The sequence below is a fragment of the Protopterus annectens genome, chromosome 9.part0 (genome assembly GCF_019279795.1).
Source record: "Protopterus annectens isolate FY-2018-M chromosome 9.part0, PAN1.0, whole genome shotgun sequence".
In the NCBI taxonomy this organism is placed as follows: Eukaryota; Metazoa; Chordata; order Ceratodontiformes; family Protopteridae; genus Protopterus; species Protopterus annectens.
The window spans coordinates 1218554906-1218579847 of record NC_056743.1 but is presented as its reverse complement, the minus strand read 5'-3'; the positions used below and the strand labels follow the sequence as shown (position 1 = coordinate 1218579847).

At 39.2% G+C, this 24942-nt stretch overlaps 1 protein-coding gene across 1 annotated transcript in view; it reads right to left on the bottom strand.

Annotated features, from left to right (window-relative positions):
• Positions 1–24942, bottom strand: part of PITPNM1 (phosphatidylinositol transfer protein membrane associated 1) — a 1523951-nt gene that overhangs the window by 322758 nt on the left and 1176251 nt on the right. Inside the window, exon 16 of the mRNA XM_044084149.1 lies at positions 17756–17917. Coding sequence (XP_043940084.1) covers positions 17756–17917 — 162 coding nt within the window. The remainder of the gene's footprint in view (positions 1–17755; positions 17918–24942) is intronic.

Sequence of the window (24942 nt, the reverse complement as noted above, 5' to 3'; positions counted from 1 at the left end):
TGATATTTTATAACTTTGTGTCTCTCTGTATGCAGGATACTATAGTCACTGGGTGTGGTGATTTCAATGATCAATGCTATTTTTTCTTCTTTTCTTGGACCGGTTTTCTAGCATCTATCTTTTGAAATGTTGGTAATGGATGATCCCATGTAATGTAGACTTCATCATTTTCTATGATGCTTTGTGGCTCATGTTTCCAGTGTTTTTCAGCCACTTCAAGTACCATGTTTGCACAATCTCCAGTGCAACAGTCTTGCCACATTATTATGCCTTTCAGTATACCGTCCTTCTGCCATTAGTATGTCACGACCAGCAACGAGGTGCGCGACTGTTTCCAGTTTGGTTTTACAAAACCTACATTTGTCTGTTTCTCCCACATGTTCAATGGACTTTGTAAACCAGAGTGTATGTTGCCCACTATCTTGGGCTGCCAATATTAACCTTTCATCTCTTGGTTTGAATTCACCTCTCCTTAACCATTCCTGAATTTGTTCCTGATCAGCATGAGGTTCTTCCAGAAGTTTTCTATACTTGCAACTATATTTATGCATTTTCCACATTTCTTGCATTTTCATCTGGTCCTTCACCTTATGTTCTTTCTTTTGTTTTTTTTTTGGCACATTCAGTTGCTGCCTGATTTTTATCTACTTCTGGTTTGATTTCCATTCCTGCTTGACGCCAATATGCTTCTGCTAGGTTTAGCCGAGAAGTCATCTTAGATTTATTCTCCTGATGTTTCAAAACTTTCACTGTGTTTGGGTCTTGTGAGATCAGCAGATATGTGTGGAGTCCAATGATTGCAGATCTATACATGTAATCAGTTTCAAGGAGGCCTATCCCTCCTTCAGAAAGGGGAATATATAATCTTGGTATGCACTGATTTTTATAGATCATTTGGTGAGCATGAAGAATCCTGTTTGTTTTAATATCTAATCTATCCAACACATTTTGGGACCAATCAATCACTCCAAAACTGTAAGTTAGGACAGGAAGAGCAAACTGGTTCATAGCTTGGATTTTGTTCCTTGATGTTAACGCTGTTTTCAGGATTAAGTTAAGTCTTCGAAAGTATTCTATACTAAGTTTTATTCTCATTTGTTCATGTTTTATTGCTGATCCATGACCAATTCCCAAGTATTTATACACTCCCTCTTTCTCAAGTTCTTTAGTTCTTTTATATCACATTCATATCCCAAACTGATGTTTTCCTTGTGCTGCAGTTTTCCTGCTTTAACGGTTGCTTTTGCACATTTATCAAGACCAAAGGACATTCTAATATCATCTGAAAAGTTTTGACAACCTGTAGCTGTGATTTCAGTTCCCCATCTGATGAGCTATACTGTTCAGTCATACATGGCTGATTCATTCCTGCCCTCCCCCAAGATTGGCACACCCATCATTCCCTGCCAGTTCAGTCATACATAGTTGATTCCATCCTACCCCTCAAGATTGGCACACCCATTGTTCCCTGCCAGTTCGGTCATACATGGCTGATTCCATCCTGCCCCCTCAGGATTGGCACACCCAGCCTACCCTGCCAGCTCGTTCACCTGAGTTGCTAACTGATCTTGGGTCATATCCTTGGATGACACCAGAGCTGAGTTCATCTGTTTTTTACAAGAAGTATATATTAACAGCTAAAGTGAGACTGCTTTTCTATGAATTAGTTATTGGAAGAACCTTTATAGAATTTTTTGACCACAACAAGACACAGTCTCAGGATGCAGTATTGTGGGAGGTGGTCAACATTGACACTGTAGAATTCATACTGTCTAGCCTGAGATACTGCAAGCTGAGACAAATTCACTTCTGAAGCAACTCAAACTTTGCACAAAAAATATGGTGAAACCTTCTTGATCTAAGGCAGGCAAACAAAGTAGAAATGACAAAATGTAACAACTTTAAGATGTTTCTGCACACTAAATAATATTGTGGTAATATAGGGAGAAAAGAAAATTAGTGATAAAGTTAAATACAATGGACTGTGGAGATTTACTTTAACTGGACAAGCTTCTATTGACAACCTTTACAACTTAACTTGAGATTTTGTGATCTAAGAGTTAGCTACATTAGTTTAGTGGGGTGCAGTCTGTTGACTGAATGGGCTGATTGGATCATGGTTTGCTAAAAGATGTGTCAGTTAAATTGACAATAGCCAATGTAAAGTATGTATATTTGCAAATGAGTGTTCACATCCCTTTACTGGGGTGCGGCTGGATGACATCTATAGTAATGGCACTGTTGCAAAATGAAAATGGATGTCTTCACAGAGACACCAATATTCCCTCACTAATTACTATACAACTGCAAGGCAGTTTTTAACAATGATACAAATGGACACTTGGATGAAATGAAGCTTTGCGATTTGGTAATGCTTCTTCCACTTTAGGTGCTGCTTTAATGGCAGATGGGGAGTGAGCAAGAACTGAGAGTTCAACCTCACAGCAATGCTAAAAGGACTCAACAGCAAATTTTGTACTAAACTGCTTGCTGGGTATGTGCTTAGCTGGAACTAGCAGGTCCTGACCAACAGGCCTCAATCCAGGAGATGGCAGTGCCTTTCCATTCACTCTCCTTGCTGCCATCAGGAGGGAGCCTAATGGAGAGATTACTACCAGTAAGGGGTAATACGTTAGTGAGAAGGTGGATCTGTACCTCAGTATACCGTCCTTCTGCCATTAGTATGTCACGACCAGCAACGAGGTGCGCGACTGTTTCCAGTTTGGTTTTACAAAACCTACATTTGTCTGTTTCTCCCACATGTTCAATGGACTTTGTAAACCAGAGTGTATGTTGCCCACTATCTTGGGCTGCCAATATTAACCTTTCATCTCTTGGTTTGAATTCACCTCTCCTTAACCATTCCTGAATTTGTTCCTGATCAGCATGAGGTTCTTCCAGAAGTTTTCTATACTTGCAACTATATTTATGCATTTTCCACATTTCTTGCATTTTCATCTGGTCCTTCACCTTATGTTCTTTCTTTTGTTTTTTTGGCACATTCAGTTGCTGCCTGATTTTTATCTACTTCTGGTTTGATTTCCATTCCTGCTTGACGCCAATATGCTTCTGCTAGGTTTAGCCGAGAAGTCATCTTAGATTTATTCTCCTGATGTTTCAAAACTTTCACTGTGTTTGGGTCTTGTGAGATCAGCAGATATGTGTGGAGTCCAATGATTGCAGATCTATACATGTAATCAGTTTCAAGGAGGCCTATCCCTCCTTCAGAAAGGGGAATATATAATCTTGGTATGCACTGATTTTTATAGATCATTTGGTGAGCATGAAGAATCCTGTTTGTTTTAATATCTAATCTATCCAACACATTTTGGGACCAATCAATCACTCCAAAACTGTAAGTTAGGACAGGAAGAGCAAACTGGTTCATAGCTTGGATTTTGTTCCTTGATGTTAACGCTGTTTTCAGGATTAAGTTAAGTCTTCGAAAGTATTCTATACTAAGTTTTATTCTCATTTGTTCATGTTTTATTGCTGATCCATGACCAATTCCCAAGTATTTATACACTCCCTCTTTCTCAAGTTCTTTAGTTCTTTTATATCACATTCATATCCCAAACTGATGTTTTCCTTGTGCTGCAGTTTTCCTGCTTTAACGGTTGCTTTTGCACATTTATCAAGACCAAAGGACATTCTAATATCATCTGAAAAAGTTTTGACAACCTGTAGCTGTGATTTCAGTTCCCCATCTGATGAGCTATACTGTTCAGTCATACATGGCTGATTCATTCCTGCCCCTCCCCCCCAAGATTGGCACACCCATCATTCCCTGCCAGTTCAGTCATACATAGTTGATTCCATCCTACCCCCCTCAAGATTGGCACACCCATTGTTCCCTGCCAGTTCGGTCATACATGGCTGATTCCATCCTGCCCCCCTCAGGATTGGCACACCCAGCCTACCCTGCCAGCTCGTTCACCTGAGTTGCTAACTGATCTTGGGTCATATCCTTGGATGACACCAGAGCTGAGTTCATCTGTTTTTTACAAGAAGTATATATTAACAGCTAAAGTGAGACTGCTTTTCTATGAATTAGTTATTGGAAGAACCTTTATAGAATTTTTTGACCACAACAAGACACAGTCTCAGGATGCAGTATTGTGGGAGGTGGTCAACATTGACACTGTAGAATTCATACTGTCTAGCCTGAGATACTGCAAGCTGAGACAAATTCACTTCTGAAGCAACTCAAACTTTGCACAAAAAATATGGTGAAACCTTCTTGATCTAAGGCAGGCAAACAAAGTAGAAATGACAAAATGTAACAACTTTAAGATGTTTCTGCACACTAAATAATATTGTGGTAATATAGGGAGAAAAGAAAATTAGTGATAAAGTTAAATACAATGGACTGTGGAGATTTACTTTAACTGGACAAGCTTCTATTGACAACCTTTACAACTTAACTTGAGATTTTGTGATCTAAGAGTTAGCTACATTAGTTTAGTGGGGTGCAGTCTGTTGACTGAATGGGCTGATTGGATCATGGTTTGCTAAAAGATGTGTCAGTTAAATTGACAATAGCCAATGTAAAGTATGTATATTTGCAAATGAGTGTTCACATCCCTTTACTGGGTGCGGCTGGATGACATCTATAGTAATGGCACTGTTGCAAAATGAAAATGGATGTCTTCACAGAGACACCAATATTCCCTCACTAATTACTATACAACTGCAAGGCAGTTTTTAACAATGATACAAATGGACACTTGGATGAAATGAAGCTTTGCGATTTGGTAATGCTTCTTCCACTTTAGGTGCTGCTTTAATGGCAGATGGGGAGTGAGCAAGAACTGAGAGTTCAACCTCACAGCAATGCTAAAAGGACTCAACAGCAAATTTTGTACTAAACTGCTTGCTGGGTATGTGCTTAGCTGGAACTAGCAGGTCCTGACCAACAGGCCTCAATCCAGGAGATGGCAGTGCCTTTCCATTCACTCTCCTTGCTGCCATCAGGAGGGAGCCTAATGGAGAGATTACTACCAGTAAGGGGTAATACGTTAGTGAGAAGGTGGATCTGTACCTTGCTGAGATCTTCGCCTCAAGATACTTTTCTCCAGCTCTCCCTGGTTCCTGCCTGGGATACTATGAGGACTCCTCCTACCAGTCTGATTCTTGAACTGACCACCATTCATCACAGACAGCCTGCTGTGAGCATCGCCCTCTGATCAGACCAAAGTACTGACATTTGTAATTATACTTGGTATTATGCTTACTTTAACTTGTGTTAGGCTCGTCTAGTGATGCCATCATCACAGAACATTTTGAGCTCTGAAATCTATCTCTAACATTGAACATGGGAATGTTTCTGTGATGTGTATTAGGACTTGAGATCTGAATGGCATAAATCCCACAAGAGCACTTGCAAGGAAGACCTTCCTTCTATATGCACCAATACCACCGCATGATTTTGTAAGAAGTGCGCACATCGTAGCTACTGGAGCAAATATATCTGAACATTACTACTACAACAAAGCTCTTAGGGAAGTGATTTTAGTGATAAACAATTAAGACAGTCCCCAAAGAACACAATACTTCTGCTCCATCTATCCACTACCCCTTTTATCCCATTTCTGCACATGGGGTCTGGGCGTCTCTTAAACAGTGACAGTCATCTAGAGGCAAGGTTTACACCACCAGGTAGCTAGCCTTGCCATGGTAGTTCTTTTACACCACATACTCATATGCACACTCACATCTATGGCCAATTTTAGAGTATCTAATCCAGCTACTGCATCTCTTTGGACTGTGGAAGCTGAGAATTGAACTGGGGAACCTCTTGCTGTGAGGCAACAACACTATCTGCTGTGCCACTGTGCCACAATAATTCTGATCATCATTTTATAACTGTAGAATATGACAGGCTAGACAATCTTGATGAGGTAAACAGCAACATTTTCTATTTTATAATTCCCAGGAATAAAAAAAGATTCACATGCTAGTGAGACAAAACATGGCAGTTATTATTTAAAAAATTGAAAATGATCACAATTTGGCTCTAAGGAACTTTGCTGGAATAATCCCTCTCAATTCCAAAATGGTGCTGAATAAAATGATCTGAGCCTACACAGGCAAGTGTGATAGTAACAAAAAATTTTGCCAACACTGTAGCATGTTTATTTAAGTGGGACCAAGGGATTATAAGTTTTTAATATTTCATTCATCACTGCTGCTAACATACACTGTCAAGTAAGTAAGTGGATTTAGTTGCAGCTAGTTCTTCTGGTCTCATTTGAGTGTATCCCACCTGCCCCATGCTGATTATATGGAGACAATCATAAAACATGCCAATGTAGGTGTGGATTAACCCTATTGAGCAGTATGCTGAAAAGGAATGCAGTACGTCAACACAACTCCTACAAACCAGATTATGATTTTTCCCTTTCTTCACAGAGGAATATTTATGCAATTATTGTCATTAGCACACATGCATGTAAAGCAAAGCATCACACCAGCTCAGGTTAACTGGGGCATTTAGTTTTAGAATCTGTTTAGCACAGCAAGTAGCAGCGAGTGCCATTGTCAAAACAGGCTGCAGAAATCCAAAACTTTTTTACAGTATAAGGTAGAAACAGTTACACATTTACATTCTGCACTCATATCATCATTTCATCGTTTTTGCCCCACCTCCCACCCCCCACCAACTCCATCTGGCTATCAAGCACCTGTCCCCAATTATTCTTCCTCTTCAACCACTGGGAGAGTGAATAAAATCTGGGGAATGATACTATCATCCAATTGTGATTAGTTTTCTTGTATGCTCCTTACAACTCTCCACACCTTTCAACTGTTCAGATTTTTGCAGAATGTCCATATTTTTGGCTCATATTTTTGGTATGTTCCTCATACAATGTGTGGTTTTCTGGAAAATAACTAGGATATCTGAGGACTGAAGTCACTAAATAATGACATACATTTGAGTTTCAGACTTCAAATCCTTCAGAAAATATATGTTAAAACAAACCCTGTTACTCTAGCAACTTTCTAAATTTATAAGAGCAATATTTAAAATACAGTGGATATAAAAAGTGTACACATCCCTGTTAAAATGCCAGGTTTTTGTGATATAAAAAAATGAGACCACAATAAATCATTTCAAAACTTTTCTCACCTTTAATGTGACCTATAACTGTACAATTCAATTGATAATTTTTTTTTATTTATTATTATTTATTTTTTTTACATTTGTTGACCGGGCTAGTCTAGCTGGATATATTTCCATTTTCAGTAGAGGCCCGGGGAGAAAAGATCCACACAAGAATACAACAATATAACAAGTTAGTAAAAAAAAAAAAAAAAAACTAATTAATTGATAAACTCAAACAAGAAATAGATAAGCCATACAATTGTATAAGGACAAAATACAAAGTGAATTAGAGAGGATATACAATTGGAAAAAGGAAATAAAAAGCATATTAAAATATAGCGAGAGATTAGGGTACAGAGGACAATAAGGAAGAGGGGTGTCACACAAGTTAGAAGAGAGGAAGAGGAGGTAAGGCAGACGATAAGGGAATGAAAGAGACAGAGAAGGCAAAGAGAAGAGGGGGAAGAGAAAGAAAGGAGAAGGTTAGAGAGAGGAAAGAAGTTCAAGGGTCAAAGGATAGAAGGTATTAGCTAGACTGACTAAGATACACATAGTAGTAGGACAAAGGAGGGGGAGATAAGGAGAGGAGAAGTTAGTCTGGTGTACTACAAGAACAAAGCCAGTGGTTTTGGAAGTATAGTTTAATTTTTTGTTTGAAGAGGGGTAAGGAAGTAATCTGTGTAATTTCCCTAGGTAAGAGATTCCAAGTTCTACCTACAGAATTAGTGAATAAGGAGTCACCAGCTGAGTTGTTAGACTTAATAGAACTGGCCAAGAGTTTACAGGAGGATCGAAGGGAGGTAAGATTGCTGTAGGGGACTAAGAGTTGTGAGAGTATTGGGGTGTTATCAGGTTGGTGTAGTATTTTGTGGGCAATAGTGAGTTGTGAGGTTGCAAGGTAGTTTTGTAGTTCAAGCCAGCCTAGAAGTTTCAAGTTATGGCAGTGATGGGTTCTGAAAGGGTTACTAGTGGCAAAGCGGGCGATGTTATTATAGCAGGTAGCTAGTTTGTTTAGGTTGGTTTTCTTAAGGTTGGTTAAGATTGGTGAGGCATAAAAGAAAGTTGATAAAAGATGAGAGTGGGCAATAGTAGCTCTGGTAGTTGGGGTTAAAAAAGGTTTAATAAGGTATAAGGATCCTATTTTTCTGTTAACTGATTTGATGGTGTTGTTGATGTGTTGATCAAAAGTGAGATTGTTATCAATGGTTATACCTAACAGTTTAGTTGTGGAGTCAGGAGAGATGACAGTGGCATTGTTAGACAAGATGGTGAAGTTTGGTGGAGAGGTTCGAGTGGTAGGGGAGAAGAGGAGAAGTTTAGTTTTTTTTAGCATTCAGAAGGAGGTACCGTCTAGTAAACCATGTTTCTACTGTATTAAAAATTTCTTGAGTTAGTGAGATTATAAGCAATTCTTGAGTTAGTGAGATTCTAAACAATTCTGTTAGGGGAAAAAATATAAAAAATAAAAAACATACAATAAGTTGGTTGCATAAGTGTGCACACCCTTAAACTAATACTTTGTTGAAGCACCTTTTGATTTAATTACATCATACAGTCTTCTTGGGTAGGAGTCTATCAGCATGGCACATCTTGACTTGGCAATTTTTGCCCACTCATCCTTGCAAAAGCGCTCCAAATCTGTCAGATTGCAGGGGCATCTCTTGTGCACAGCCATCGTCAGGTTACCCTGCAGATTTTCTATTGGATTTAGGCCTGGGCTCTAGCTGGGCCATTCCTAAACTAATTTTCTTCTGGTGAAGCCATTCTTTTGTTGATTTGGATGTATGCTTGGGGTCATTGTCGTGTTGAAAGGTGAAATTCCTCATCTTCAGCTTTCTTGCAGATGCCTGGAGCTTTTGGGCCAAAAGTGACTGGTATTTGTAACTTTTCATAATCCTCTCCATCTTGACTAAAACCCCCAGTTCCAGCTGAAGAAAGGCAACCTCAAAGCATGATACTGCCACCACCATGCTTCACTGTAGGGATGGTGCTCTTTTGGTGATGTAAAGTGTTGTTTTTGGGCCAAATGTACCTTTAGGAATTGTGGCCAAAAAGTAAAATCTTGGTCCCATCAGACCATAACACATTTTCCCACATACTTTTGGGAGACTTGATGTATTGTTTTGCAAATGTTAGTCAGGCCTGGATGTTTTTATGTGTAAGAAATGGCTTCCGTCTTGCAACTCTCAACCACAGTACAGACATACGAAGAATACGGGAGAGTGTTGTCACATGTAGTACACAACCAGTATTTGCCAGAAATTCCTGCAGTTCCTTCAGTGTTGCTGTAGGTCTCTTGGCAGCTTCCCTGACCAGTTTTCATCTTGTTTTTTCATCAGTTTTGGAGGGACATCCAGTTCTTTGCAGCGTCACTGTTGTCCCATATTTTCTTCATTTTTTTTATGACTGTCTTCACTGTGTTCCATGGTATATCCAATGCTGTGGAAATTTTTTTGTACCCTTCTCCTGACTGATGCCTTTCAACAAAGAGATCCCGCTGATGCTTTGTAAGCTCTCTGTGAACCATGGCTTTTGCTGTAACAGGCAACTGAGTAAATGTCAGGAAAATCCTACTAAGACAGCTGAACTTTATTTGGGGTTAATCAGAGTCTCTTTAATTGATGGCAGGTGTGTACCCAAGAAGACTGAATGCTGTAATTAAATCAAAAGGTGCTTCAACAAAGTATTAGTTTAAGGGTATGCACACTTATGCAACCAGTGTATTGTAATTTGTTTATTTTTTATATTTTCCCCTAATATATTTGTTTTTCAATTGAATTGTACATGTTATAGATCACCTTAAAGGTGGCAAAAGTTTTGAAATGATTTATTGTGGTCTCATTTTTTTTATATCACAAAACACTGGCATTTTAACAGGGGTGCGTACACTTTTTATATCCACTGTACATCCCTATTGTTTGGGCCTTTGTCCCCCCATTTTGTCAGGCTTTGTCCAGATTTCTTGCACTAAGAGGTTGAGCGGTATGCAACTCTTTCTTTTGGTTGGAAAGACTGACGGATTGTCTGCTGCACTGAGCTCTGTGCAAGTCCAACCTTCTATATGCATGTACCTAGAAAATGAACTAATTCTGGGCTTTTTCACAGGTGAACTCTTGTGGCAGGACTCTTCTAAAAACATCTCCTGCCAGTTTTGGTGCCCCAGGATAGTAAATAAATACTCCTCATAAACACTTCACTCTCAAATATAGCTAACCTCCTTCTGCTAACACATATACAACCATCTTTTCTCTTTATTCCTATTTTCATCTTACATTTCTATTTCTGTATCTTTTGTCTCATGTTCCAATGCATACCAATATTCTTTATAAAATACATCTAAAACTGCCTCTACAAGCTCTAACCTATTTACTTTACTGATGGAACAACTGCTTATTTAACAATAGTTAAATGACATAACATCCCAATAATTTCTAACATATCTCTAAACGTGAATCTCTTTTTCTAGTAACTGTACATATTCAGTTTCTGTACACACAATGTTTGACATTTCAACTGTAGATCCTAAATTGTACATGCAGTTTTAATGTACATATATATCTGATTCACAATGCAAAATGCCACATGTTAATTTATGTATGCAAAATGTAATATCTTCCATATTTTGTATGTGTAAAAACTATACATCTTTTCTCCCTATGTAATGTAAAACTCCTATTACCTATCTTTATGTATGTATGTGTATGTAATGTTCTCTGTACGTTGTATCTGTAATAACTGTGGAGCATTTCTCCTCAGGATTCTGCTGAAAATGGGACCGACCCCTGTTGAACTTTTCCATTAAAGAAAGACAGATAGAGAGATAAATACTGTAGCTAGATAGATAGCTAGACAGATAGATAGATACATAGATAGATAGATAGATAGACAGATAGATAGATAGATAGATAGATAGATAGATAGATAGATAGATAGATAGATAGATAGATAAAGACACAGACAGAGAGATATCACTGGCTGGTTACTTCAGTCCCTGGGCTACCGCCTCTGGCACCCAAGATACTAGGTGGAATGGGGATGTCTGCAGTGTACTCAAAGCCACAGAGATGGTGCCATGTTCACATCCCTACCCAGCTCTACTTATGTTCCAGCTTCATTCTTGAACTCAAACCTACTAGTAGCATAACTAAACGCCCTTGCACTGAACCAAGATCTGAAAGAAACAAGTTAAATATTAACTGTTGGAGCAGTGTAGTTCAGTTATTCTAGTGGGATGGAATGGTGTAGGTTTTCATGTTTTCATCTACCCATTCTGGTCAGCTTGTATTTTTGTAAATTAACGTAGTATTGAAGCTGGACAACCAAACCTGGACTGGAGCATTTACAATTACTGATTTGAGTCTGGTGAGTTCAGTTTTTAACATGCAAACATTTCAAGATAGCTGGAGCTAAAAATAATAAGCTTACACTGTCTGGCTTAAAGCTAAATCTAAGTTTTGTGCAGATTTCACATAATGTGAATTTCTACTCCGAGTTGTTTAGCCCCATCAGAGAAATCTCTCTTTGCCAGCTATTATAGTAGCCCACTCGTCCTTGGTTCCACTAATCTTTTCATTCAATAAAATTCCCTCTTGACTTTTTTGATTTATCCACCTGGAATCAAACACTCATATCTTTTTCTACCCACTCTGTCGCTGCTACCCTCTTAATACCATGCAACCAAAGTTACCTCTGTTATTTCTGTGAATCCAAACTGTGTTCTCACTGTGCTCCTCACTTCCAAGGATTATATACTAGGAACTCAACATTTCCAAGTTGTAACCCCCCACAATCCCTCATTTCATCTTCTGGAACTTGTCTAATAGAATTATAACTCCCTCATGACACAAGATCTAAAAGTGGATACCGTATTTTAGACCTGAGATCATCAGTGTACTTCAAAACATTCTAATTACCTTTGATCTTCCGGGATCTTTTCCACTGGCTATGACCAGGAACATTATGCTGGTACTGACTATCACCTTTTTACAATGCATCTAATGGTTTAACCTAGGCATTAGGATTGACTTCTAGGTCTTTCTTCTGTTTGTCAGCATCTACTACTATCTCAACCATCTCTTATTTGCATTAGTCATTAATAAATACATAAGTATTATTTATGTTAAACATTAAACATCAGTTACCATTTGCTTATCATTTTTAAAAGTCTATTTTGGTCAAAGCTGTAGACTGAAACCTTCATTACCACTGGTTCAGTCTTTCTGCGGTCTTTACATATATCCATTTTTGTTGATTTTAAAATGGCAGCATTAAATGGAATGGCTCCCAGATAGACCAGTATGCCAATCCCATCCTACTTTGTCTCTCTGTAGACAGCAACCCCCTCGTTGCACTCTTCCACCAAGCCATTTATGTATTCATGCAGGTAATTTGACTCCATCAGACACATTTAACTTGGTACAGAAGTGAGCAAAGCAGTCCCCAGCTCTGGGTCTTAATAGTGTTCACATACTTTTTATTTACAAGATTTTCTAAGCCCAACTCAGTTGTGACCCAGCCACAGAACTAGGGCTGACCATTCAATCTCCCTCCATTTAATTCATGTTGGAGTGGACAACTACCCAGATCGTTATCACCAATAGACTCCAGTAATCCCCCATGAGTAAGCTTTCCATTGCCTTTCTAAAAATGGACACCAGGCTTGCTGGTCTCTAGTTATTCTTTAATTCATAGACTTGTTTTCTGGCACTCATTATATACATTTATTGCTCAAGGCAGCTACTTCACGATTTCTCATTTAACTTTTACTGCCTACTGTAACCATTACTGTATTCTGAATGTGTGGCTGTTTTACTGTACAGGTTCTGTTAACTCCTTGCAATGTCCTTCTTCCACCAAATTATTTACGCTCTTGTGCTCCTTTGTTTATATATGTATTGTCTCAGTCATGGGTGCATGGCGAGAAACGGTCATTTGTACTAGAGCTGGTCCACTTTCCTAGTTAAATGAGTGAATAAATGAGTGAGAAATTCCTTCCTGGACTTTTTTCTTACATAACTAGCTACAGCAGTCATTCTTTAGTCCATTATTATTTTTTTTACTCTAACGACAAGATGAATAACAACATCAACATTTCCAAAAGAGCCACAAATAATTCCTTAAACAAAAAGGAAGTGGGGCTGGAATGGGGGATATTGTATAAGGCCCTTATGCATTATATTAAGTCCCATAAGCATTTTCTCCACTTCTTCTTTCAGAATTAACTCATGTGCCCATGTAACTTCCTTCAAATTAGTTTGATAGGATAATCTGAAACTGACTTGTGGACAGGCTGTGTCATCAAAAGTAGGCATCAAACATCAAAAAATAAAGATTGCAACAGCAGCTATGGTTAAAAAGGATTGCCCCACTGTTACATAACCTTGGGGCAAGTAAGGCATGTTAAAGAAGTTGGTTTCACATACTTCTGCCCACCTAAGAAAGCATCATTCTCTCTTTTGTAAAAATGTAAGCAGAATTCTTCTTCTTCTTCTTCTTTCGGCTTTTCCCGGTTAGGGGTCACCACAGTGGAACTCCGGTCTGCTAATGATTGGCAGTAGATTAAAAATCTTTGCTTGATCCACAACTTCTTCATTCTTTTTACATTCCACTTCTAAAATACTACCTTCCTCTTCATCCTAGGTGCATGAATACATTATTACCCCTCATACTTCCTCTGGCATCTTTGCTTTCATTATTGTCTTAGATTGTCCCACTAGCTTTAAAGCTGTTTTCTTATTTTTTGTCATTAACAGCTGCTTGATGTTTCCTTACTTCCATTCTTCTTAAGACATTTCCTCATTTTTTACTTCCATACAAATAATTATGTATTTTTTGTTATTCTTCCTTTCTTCTTGTATTTCATATTTCCCCCACATTAACATCCAGCTCAGCTTCTCAATTCATTACACCTCATCCCATCCATATGGTTCATTTTATTATACACCTAATAAGTGGAAATATACCCCATGACCCCCTACCTGTTTCCATCTTGGTGCACTTTTACATAGAACAACAAACAAGTTGGCAGGAGAATGTGACTCCACCTACTGTGCTAAAACATTGCAGGCTGCCTAAAGTTGCTTTCCCCCTCTTTCCATTCTATATGTCCCAGAATAATAGGTTGATTTAAAAGTCTTAGCTATCTTGGTTTCAACCATTCTTTCTGATTCATAATTCCAACTCTCACCTGGCCCTCAGTGAAAATGTACTTTTTTAAGTCAAGATGAAATTTGGTACCCTGATGTATTGGGTATGGTACCGGCTACCTGACATAGCCTTACTTTTTGTAATCCCACATCGTTATCACTTAGTGCATTGTATATCCACATCATCTACCAACTTCCTTAGCTTCTTCTCATTTCCAATAACGTCTGTTTCCCAAACCATCCTAGTCTCCTTCAACTGTACCTATGTATTACATCATAGCTGTGACCTATTCAATACCAAATAAAGGACATTTATTGTCCTTCCATCTCTGTATTCCAGCATCTACATATACATTCCAACATTCAATCTGTCTTTGCTGCTACACTTCAGTTTTGTAACTAATAATATTATGTTTTCCATAGTGATAATTCCTAGGAGATTTTAGTTTGACTCTTTTTAGCTGCACAATCATTCCCCAGGTGCAACACTATTCTTAAAGTGATGTCCCCACCTTTTTGACCTTGCACCCATTACACTTAGATCTATCTGCATACTTGTTCCTGCTTCTGTCATTACTACTCCCACCTTTGGTGTCTTATGTAAAAAGACTAGTTTAGCTTCACAAGCCCTGCATAAGATGAACACTAATGGAGTTGAACCCAGGGCCGAATACCTGAAGGACACCACTTATCACTTGTTTTGCTCTAAAGTAGCTCTCCCACCAATTACCTTTGGTTCCTTGCTATATAACCACTTATCTACACATCCATAAAGCTGGCTGACTACTCCTAACACGTCCATCTTTGCCAGAAGTCTTTAGTGCTTAACTCAGTCAAAGGCTTTGCTGAAATTCCAACAACTCACATCCACAGGCCTCAGGTGCAAAGCAAGACAGTTACAGAAATGGATAAGGATAATTTGAGGGGATCCATATGCAGCAAATCCACGATTCAGTTCATTAGGCAACTGATACAGCTCTAAGAATCTTGTTAAGTTTTGACTTCAGTACAATTTCCCTCATTTAATCCACCACCAAACTCAGCCTTAATGGTCAGTAATTTCCTAGTTAATTCTTGTATGACCTTTGAATACTGGTACCACTACTTGTCTAGTCTCTTATAACCACGTCCTTTCTATCAGATCTGCTAAATAGCACTGTTGGGCATCTTACTAAAATGCCACCAGCCCTTTTTTTTAAATCCATGGTGGAATCTCATCTGGAATGGTTAGAACCGAATGGTAAACTGAAGCAGTGAACAGGTTATAGGAATTGGTCAGGACATAGGGTACCCAAGGCTATGGAAAACAGTTTGAATATGATATAAACAAACAAAAAAGCATAGAAGGCCAGGTCAGTGCAACAAGGAGAAAAATGGCAAAAAGGGATAAAGAGAAGGTGTACAAGAAGTAAAAGTAAGGGGATGGAGAAGTGGATGAGGGACAATAAAAATAGTCAACAAAAAGGTAGCAAAGGAGGCCTGGCAAAAAGGTGGAAGATAGAAGGGAGCTGGCAAAGGGGTCAAGAAGGGGATAACTAGGCTTTTTCAGGTACACTGCAAAGAGAAAGAAAGGAGTGGTAGATGTGACTAGGCTGAGAGAGAAAGTGAATGTGATCACAGAAGAAAGGAAGAAAAACATAATCACTGAATGAATATTTTTCCCTTTGCTTTCAGAAATGACAAGAAAGAGAGGGAGTTAGGGCAGAATAGGAAGGGCAATGGACAAACACCAGGACAAACACAGGATGTGTACAAGGAAATGTCTGCTATAAAAGAGTATAAAGTGTACCGATCAGACAGGCTGCATCCTGGTGACATCGGTAATCTGATTAGTGTATTAGCAGGTGTCATAAATTGAGCCCTTCAGAGGTTCACTGACCAGTGCAGAAGTATCAAAGGGCTGGACTGGTACTTCTATATGGGGAGGGTAGTAAGAAAGATCAAGGGAACTCCAGACCTCTTAGCTTAACCTTGGTATCAGATAATGAATAATCCTGAGAAGAAAGGCTGGTTGTTTTCTTAGAAGGTCAACAGCCAACACAGGTACATGGCCAGAAAGGAGCTGCAAGTTAATCCTCATCTAGTTTTATAAGTGGGTCACAGGACAATCTTGAAGGGGGTGTATGCAAAGACAATGTTTAGATGGACCTCAGAAATTCCACTGACCTGGTCCCATACAGGTAACTATGGTGGCCAGAGGTAAGACTGAACTATGTCATGGCTGAAGGAGTGGGGCCCAAAAGGCTGTGCTGACAGAGATAATGTCAGGAATAAGGGAACTGACAGAATAAGGGATGTGACGAGCGAAGTACCAAAGAGATCCATAGCAGCAGTCTTCAATATGTTTGATTCAGACATATCTGAGGGAAGACAGAATGGGATCAACCTCTTCACCATGATACAAACCTAGGTGCAGTAGTGGAGGATGGGAGGGGTCTAATTATGCAAATGAAAAGGGTGACCAAGCAGGCAGAGAAGGCACTTAAGACTTACCGAAAATAACTTCAAAGCATTAGACTCGGGCCACAACAATCCTGGTGTAAAGTACCAGTGGGGGTAGAACTTATGGCAAAATAACTGAAAAAGGATCTGGAATGTGTATCTCACACCTGAATCAACTACTGAGAGCAAGATGGGAGGGTTGTGGCAATTGTAAACATAAAACAGGGCATGCCTTTACTGAATACAGTGTAGAGTATATCCTCAAGGGGACAAACTCTAGAAGCAATGAAAAAAGTACTCATGTTCTACCATGTTTTAATCATACCATACATTGAGTCCCATATGTAGTTCAGGAGGCTATATAATAAAAAAAAAACATGCTGTTGTGCTGGAGCCCAGAGGAAAGCCACAGGAAGCATATATGCAACAGAGGGGAAAGACTATGATAAGAGACTAGACAGCTATAACTCTCAAAAGTATCATGGAAACATGACAGACATGCACAACATGATGTCAGTGATATGTAAAGAGGTCATGCTGAACAAGAAGGGTGTGCAGAAAACCCCAGCAGCAGACTGTAGAGACCAGCTAATCTTTGTATGTGAAAGAAAGTATTTCCTCATAGAGAAGGTGGTGGACCCAAGGAATAGATTATAGGAAAGTATGCTGGACAGTATATCCACAAGGAAATTCATTAAGGAATGAAACAGATACAGACAGAGGAGGAAGGAAGGGACAGGTGAAATGTTAAATGTTGTCAAAGGTCAGATTATGTATGATGTCGTCTGCTATAAAATATAAGATATTGAGTGTTTTATCTCCCAGTTAAAAATACCTTGCTTGCAAATTTTTGAAAAAATATGTATAACAAAACTGTTGTGATGTTTGGTATTTTTACACCATTTTAGCTTGTGATACGGTGTTAAGTTAACAGCACAACTTAAATTCTATACCAAAAATGAGTACCAAAGAACTGTTTCTGCTGTATGTAATCCTAAACAACTGACTTACTGATATTTAGTTACTGGAACAAAAATCAATGCAGTTACTTGGGAAAACTTACTTTTGACGATTTCATTGTTATTTCCTGTCTGCCCTGTGACATCACTTGAGGCATTGACTTCACTGGTCCGCCAGAACCCAGCAAATCCAACTCCTGGTGTTGTCACTGGTGCCACTTCCAGGTCATCCACGAAGAGAGAGGCATGAGCTTGTACAGCATCTGCTGCAGTAAGAACAACCAAATCACTAAGGAAGTCAGTATTTTATTTAGCTGTACATTTCTTCTTTTTTTAAACTGTTCAACATTATACATTTAATCTGTTCCTTTGTTACTTCCTGGAGAGGTGGAGGGGGTACAATAATGCTGATAATTTAAGCCTCTGCAGTGAGTCTCTGGTATTGTTTATAATTTATGCCTCGGCAGTGAGCCTCTGGTATTGTTTCCCCTCTTCCTTTCTAATGCATGCTACTGGGAAGATAGCATGGCTTCAAGCTTCATCTATCTGTGCCACTGACCACCACTGTTTGCACTTGTCCCTGCTTGTCTGTGATGTTATCCAGGTGTTGACCAGCACTATACTCCACCCCAAATAAGGAAACTCTGAGAATGCAATTTTTTTTTAATCCACACCCAAGACACCGTTTTATGACAGGACAGCAGTAGTGTTATGCTAACTAATGAAAGTTTACAACTGCCAGACCAGTCTGCTAAACAGATCCAGTAATCACCCCTTGTTTAATAACCCAGTCTATTAACCACTGCCTCCCCCATACCACAATGGAAGACAGTGAGTGGGATTCTTCAGCTACCTGGGAGCGAGACACATTTTAAAAAGGTACAGCCTGCATATATGCAGACAAACTATAGATATGTTCATTATGTTTCCATAAATATACATAAATTTGTATTATAAGAGGTTAGTGGTGCCTGTGCTTGTGATAAAGATGGGGGCATGTGCAACCATCTGCCGGAGACACCTGTGGACTTCAGTATGGGGAGCTTGATTCCTTATGTGAGGTGCCAAGTCCCATAATACTGCTGGAGACCACATCATTCTTGATAGTCTAAGGTGGAATAAGTTACCCATTCTGAGCACCCTAAACCATGCATTGTTTCCCTTTTCAGTTGAACTAATTCACAGATTAAGAGAATATTAAATATGGACCACCTAGAAGTTGTTTCAGCATTATGACACAGACACTCCGCCTCTAGACAACATTTTTCAAAAATGTTAAAGTTGACTTCTGGCATTATACAGAATTCTTTTTTCTGCCAAATGCTGCCAGTCACTAGATGTAGAATTCTGACATTTTGAAAGCAAACGTCTAGAGGACTGTATTCTACAGCTCATACAGCCTGCACATATCATAGTACAACATTTCACTGTCACCTTATATTTACATTTTAGAATTTGAAGGAATAAGAAAAAAATCTGGAATGCATTAAAAAAGCAATGAAATGCACACAGAAAACATTTATGCTACCCTTCAATTCTCTATCATCAGTCAGTATGAGGCTGCTCTCCCAGAAAATTGGTCTACTTCATAGTTTTAATAAATTTTAGGAGGCATGCAATATTCAATCATGCCTGCATCTGCGCAGCAGAGACTGTTTTCAAGAAAGGAGACAGATGATTTTTGTCACACTCCATGCCAGTGTTGGCTATGTGTACAATCCTGTTGACTTCATAGCTACACATGGTGCATTTCATTTTAGAAACCCAACCATATTTCATTGCATTTTCCTGTTTTTTTATGAGACGCCTTGCACTATATTACGTAAGCTTTGCAATACAAAAGCCATCCAAGATGTGACAAAGGCAGAACAAAAGCAGCTTATTAGATCTGCATGACAGTAGTAACTTCAATCTGAAGCTTAACTGTTTGTTGGCAGGCTGCCACAGACACATACCATTGACATCTGCAGTCTGGGAAACTGGATAGAAAACAGGTCTCTGACTCAGCATCACACACAAGTCTTATAAGCAACCTAAAATGCTTGCAGTTAAATAGGTGTCATGGCAGCTTAATGACAAGAAAAAGAATGGTGGTTGGGGGTACCCTTTCAAAACAGTGAGTGGGGCTCTGGGCTAGTGCTGCTTGGTGTTTTCATGCCAGGTATCATGAAGAGTAAAGAGAACATGATCAAGCAGCACTCTGCAGAACATACCACAGCAGGTAGGACAATGAGATCAGTGGGGGGGGGGGGGGGGGGGATCTACAACAACATCTAAGGAAACCAGCAGACTGCAAAGAGAAACAGCAACTGAATTTCAAGGCAGCAATGTGCAGGACACTTCACACAGAGTTAAAAAAAACAGAGTGACATTCTAGCTATCTGGAGTTACCATGAAGAGTGCAGAACACAAAAATGATGTTGGGGTAACAGTGACTGTAAACATGAACATTTAGACACAAAAAGAGAAAGTTGAGGTCAAAGCTGATAAGATGCTAGGATACATACTCAGGAGGGAGCAGAACAAACAACTAGAGAGGTTATACTGTGTCTCTACAGATTTATTTATTTAGCATTTGTTTACCAGGGAGGTCCGACTGGACTTTGTAGCCCGTTTTCAGCAGAGGCCTGGGGAGAAAAGCACCACATCCAAGAAAGTAAATTACATTGCATTGTTGTGTATCTATCTATCTATATATATATATTATATATATATGAATCCCTATCAGATGATAAAAATTTCATATGACTTAAACTCATTTGACTGAGACCATAAGACTGAAATTTCAAAATACTGAAAAATCACTTGACTGAAATCCATAATACTGAAATCCTACAATGCTAAATTTCAACATACTGAATTGTAAAGTGGACAATATAAAACCAGAATAGGTGGGGGGTTATACTCCCACACCCCCCCAATGTGGGGGGCTGTGCCCTCCCCCCCAACTATATATATTAACTCCAGGATTGCACTACAGTGGGGAAACGGGCATATACCTTTCATAAGTCACACCATGATAGTTTCTTTGCCTTCCTCCAACTCTCACCTCTTAATATGACTGAGTTTTTCTGCCCCTGATATAGCAATGCAGTTGGATAGACACTTACTCCACAGTATGTTCTTCTGTACACGGTGAGTAACTTACCATAATGTCATGCATGTAGACCACAGCATGTTTCTCCATGCACGGTGAGTAACTTACCATCATGTCATTCATGTAGACCAGAGTAAATGGATTCTGAAAATGTTTCAGCAATGACCTGTAGTTATAAATAAAACATAAGTGGGAAATGGGAAGTTTAGCTAAAGCAGGGAATCATCTGGAGTTGAAATTAAGGGGAGTTAAATTCATCTTTGTCTGGCTCAGAGATAACAGCCACAGGATCCTCTCATCCTGCACAGAAACAAGAGTGCGAAGGAGACCCATGAGTGCCCACTACCTGCAGGGTGAGCTCATATAAGATAATACAGAAAGGTGAGCATATCACATGGCTGGCATGCTGTGGATGTCAGATGAGCAGAAATGAGCTCTAGACCACATACCAGCAGAGAATGGTGCATTCTGGAACGTGGCCAGTGCATGCTAGAGATCAAAATTGCTAAGGATACAATATGACACAGGAGACTCATGCTCCCACCAGATTTCAAACATCTGCCTGCTGTCTAGCTCCTTATTTTAGTGTCATGACACAAAACAACCCAAAGTACCTTCTTCATCTGGGACTTGCTGGACCAACTGATCTTCTGGAGACAGCCTCAGGAAGGGAGTTCTTGACCCACTGTACTGATAATCCATTTGTGGGTGACACCACGTCCTTTGATCAGGCTGGTTAAACTTAAGCTCCAGCCAGTTATGGGTATTTAATAACTGTTTTGATACATACCAAGACTGGGGATAGCAGCAGGCCAACTGTGGCCCCCTAATCTGCTGATGCAGGAGACAGGGAAGGACTCGAGGCTTCATTAGCTAAGGACCTGCTCTGCACCTGCAAGGAGAAGGGGAGCAGTGGATTTTCCTCTAGCAGGGTGTGCTTGTGGTCATTCTCCAACATGCATGAGACTGTATGGAGGACCTTTCCACTGCTCCTCAAGAATGAGTTTTTCATGGCCACCATATTTTCGGATGAAAAGTATGCAAAAAGCTTCTCTCATCTGTGCCTTCAAATTGTAGTATGAAATCTCTTGCAATTGTGTCTACAATGCTGGCAGTGGTCTTGGATAATAATGTTAGGTCCGCACTTATTAACTGGTATGATATCAAGTATCATGGTCCAAACTGTGAGATGAGCGGTATAAAGAATAGACAGGCTCAGAGGATGCATGTACTTATGCAACTGATATGTGCTGCCATGGTTTGCATGAGTATGAATGCATGGATATCACTAATATGAGCTTACAAAAACTGAAGGACTGTGATTGGTAAAAAGGGCAAACATAACCAATGACCAATCAGCAAGGGTCCTCAATGTTTAGATTCTTCTGTTTCTGTTGACAGAGTAGAATATAGACATTCAGTATTTAAAGGGTTAGAATACCAAATGATGTTATTGCACAAGACCTCCTTTTCTCTGTAATCACTGGTTCCTGTACTGTCCTGCACTGTTACTGCAGCTTTACTTTGCCTAAGCTCTACACTGAAAGGGGACTAGTTTAACATTGTTTTTCCAGGGAAACTAATAGACAGACAATTTTGCTAGTTGCATGTCCTTCAGGTTACACCTCCTTGCTCCAGGAATACCTATCCAGTCATCTGGGTTATAACTAAAAGAAAATATTGAGTCACACTGCTTAACATGCAGGGGAGGTTGCAACAGAAATTTATTACAGAGTTTGGGGAGGCATTGGATTAGAAACCTGACTCTCCATTAAGTTTTATCTGTTCATGAAGATTTAGAGCCCTGGTTCTACTACTGGTGTGGCCGCTGGATATGCGGAAATACAGGAAGTCCAAGCAACTGGGTTTATAATGGAATGGTAAGTAAAACAGAGATCTCACCTCAAAAGTCTATAATATACTGAATAAAGGGATACAGCATTCGATCTCTTCTGATAGCACAGGGACTTTAGGATCTGCAATGTTTTTTGGTGAGAAAGCTTTGGGATCTTTCTGATTGTTTGATATGTTTAGTGAGATGCTTTCCAAAGGAGGCATTGTACTTAATAACAGGTCTAGTCAATGCTTAGTATAGGCAAACAATTCTCTTTTTAATGTTTTATGATATAACTTTAGCAATTAGCTGTGCTTTCCTGACAAATGTCACACAATGATCAAACAGGAGGAAATCATCAACCTAACCTACTAGGTCCCTGATTACATTTTCATTTTGCAGTAATGGGTTGTCTACACAGTATGATAAGGGGATAGGTTGTCCACCACATGTGACAATACTACACCTTTTAGCATTTAGCATTGAGCCCATTTTTACTACACCAACAGTTTACCAGGGAGAGCTCATTCTGGAAGGTTTGGATATCAGAGGGTGACTTAACAACAACCCCCAGTTTATAGTTGTCTCTATGCTTGGAGATCTGAGACATAAAGTCCAGAAATGAGAGATTCCAGCCATGAGGGACACAGCTAATAATTTTCATACTTTCTGTTGAGGCATTTACAACTTGTGCTGTGCGGATTTATCTTACTGCATATGGGCTGATTTTTAAAGCATTTAGCTTTTGTGTGATGCCAGTATGAAGAATGACAGCAAACTCCTAGGCCATGTCAAAATATGTCATGTGTACCTCAAGGACACAGTCTACAGCTTTGTACTCAGTCAAGAGACACAAGACTAATACTTTCTGTTGAGGCATTTGCGACTTGTGCTGTGTGGATTATATCTTATTGCATATGGGCTGATTTTTAAAGCATTTAGCTTTTGTGTGATGCCAGTATGAAGAATGACAGCAAACTCCTAGGCCATGTCAAAATATGTCATGTGTACCTCAAGGACACAGTCTACAGCTTTGTACTCAGTCAAGAGACACAAGACTAATACTTTCTGTTGAGGCATTTGCGACTTGTGCTGTGTGGATTATATCTTACTGCATATGGGCTGATTTTTAAAGCATTTAGCTTTTGTGTGATGCCAGTATGAAGAATGACAGCAAACTCCTAGGCCATGTCAAAATATGCCATGTGTACCTCAAGGACACAGTCTACAGCTTTGTACTCAGTCAAGAGACACAAGACTAATTGTTTTAGGTTTTATTTATTTTTCAAGATTGAAAAGCAAAACTCAAAAAATATAAAATATTGTATTTTTTTTTTTGCATGGGTGCAAGCATTCCAAGTATTCCTAATATCTGCATTCCAACTCCATGGTTGCACTAAAACGGGAAAAAGTGAGGGAAAAACACTGAAGGTACAGTACTGTCTTACTCAATCCAAGTAACTGCAGTAAAATGAATTACGAATAAAACACTCAACAAAAAGATGCTTAGACAAACAGGCTTCAATGACGATGAGCCAGAACATGTTATGTAAGGGTGCACTTTATTTAGCTGGCAGTGTTTAAAGTTGACATTTGTCTTGTTGACAAAGCAGATGGTTGAAATGTATGCAAGATCATTTTGGAGTTAAAATATATATATATATATATATATATATATATATATATATATATATATATATGGGTCCTTGTTGTTTTGTCGACAGTATGGTTCATCGAACCGTACTTTGTCGAAATCACTTTAGCGAATGTGCATTTTGTCGAAAATGCACGTTCGCTAAAGAAAACAACAAAAGAAAAAGACATGCCATTAGCATATACCTTTAGTTGTACATCAACGTATACTGTTGATGTACAACTAAGAAAACTTGTTGAGATCGTACTACAGTGGGGATAAGGGAATATTCCCTTTTCCCCACTGTAGTGCGATCTCAGAGTGGGAATATTAAAGTAGGGGGTGCAGGGGGGCTTGACCCCCTGCATATTAGTGTTTAATGTATTTTTATTTTATGTTTTTTTTTTCAACAAAATGCACTTTCGTGGAACTAAGTTCGATGAAGTACGGTTCGATGAACCATACTTTCGATTAATCAATATAGACCGATATATATATATATATATATATATATATATATGTTGTGTCTTTCGTCTTTTCCCAGTTAGGGGTCACCACAGCGGAACTCCGGTCCACTAATGATTGGCAGTAGACTTTTACGTGCCGAGTTGCCGGCCCTGAAGCACAACCTACAATGAAGAAACGCCCATTCACACATGTCTCCACACAGAAGGCGCTCTAGCTGAGAATCGAACAGAACAACGTCTTACTGTGAGGCGACAATGCT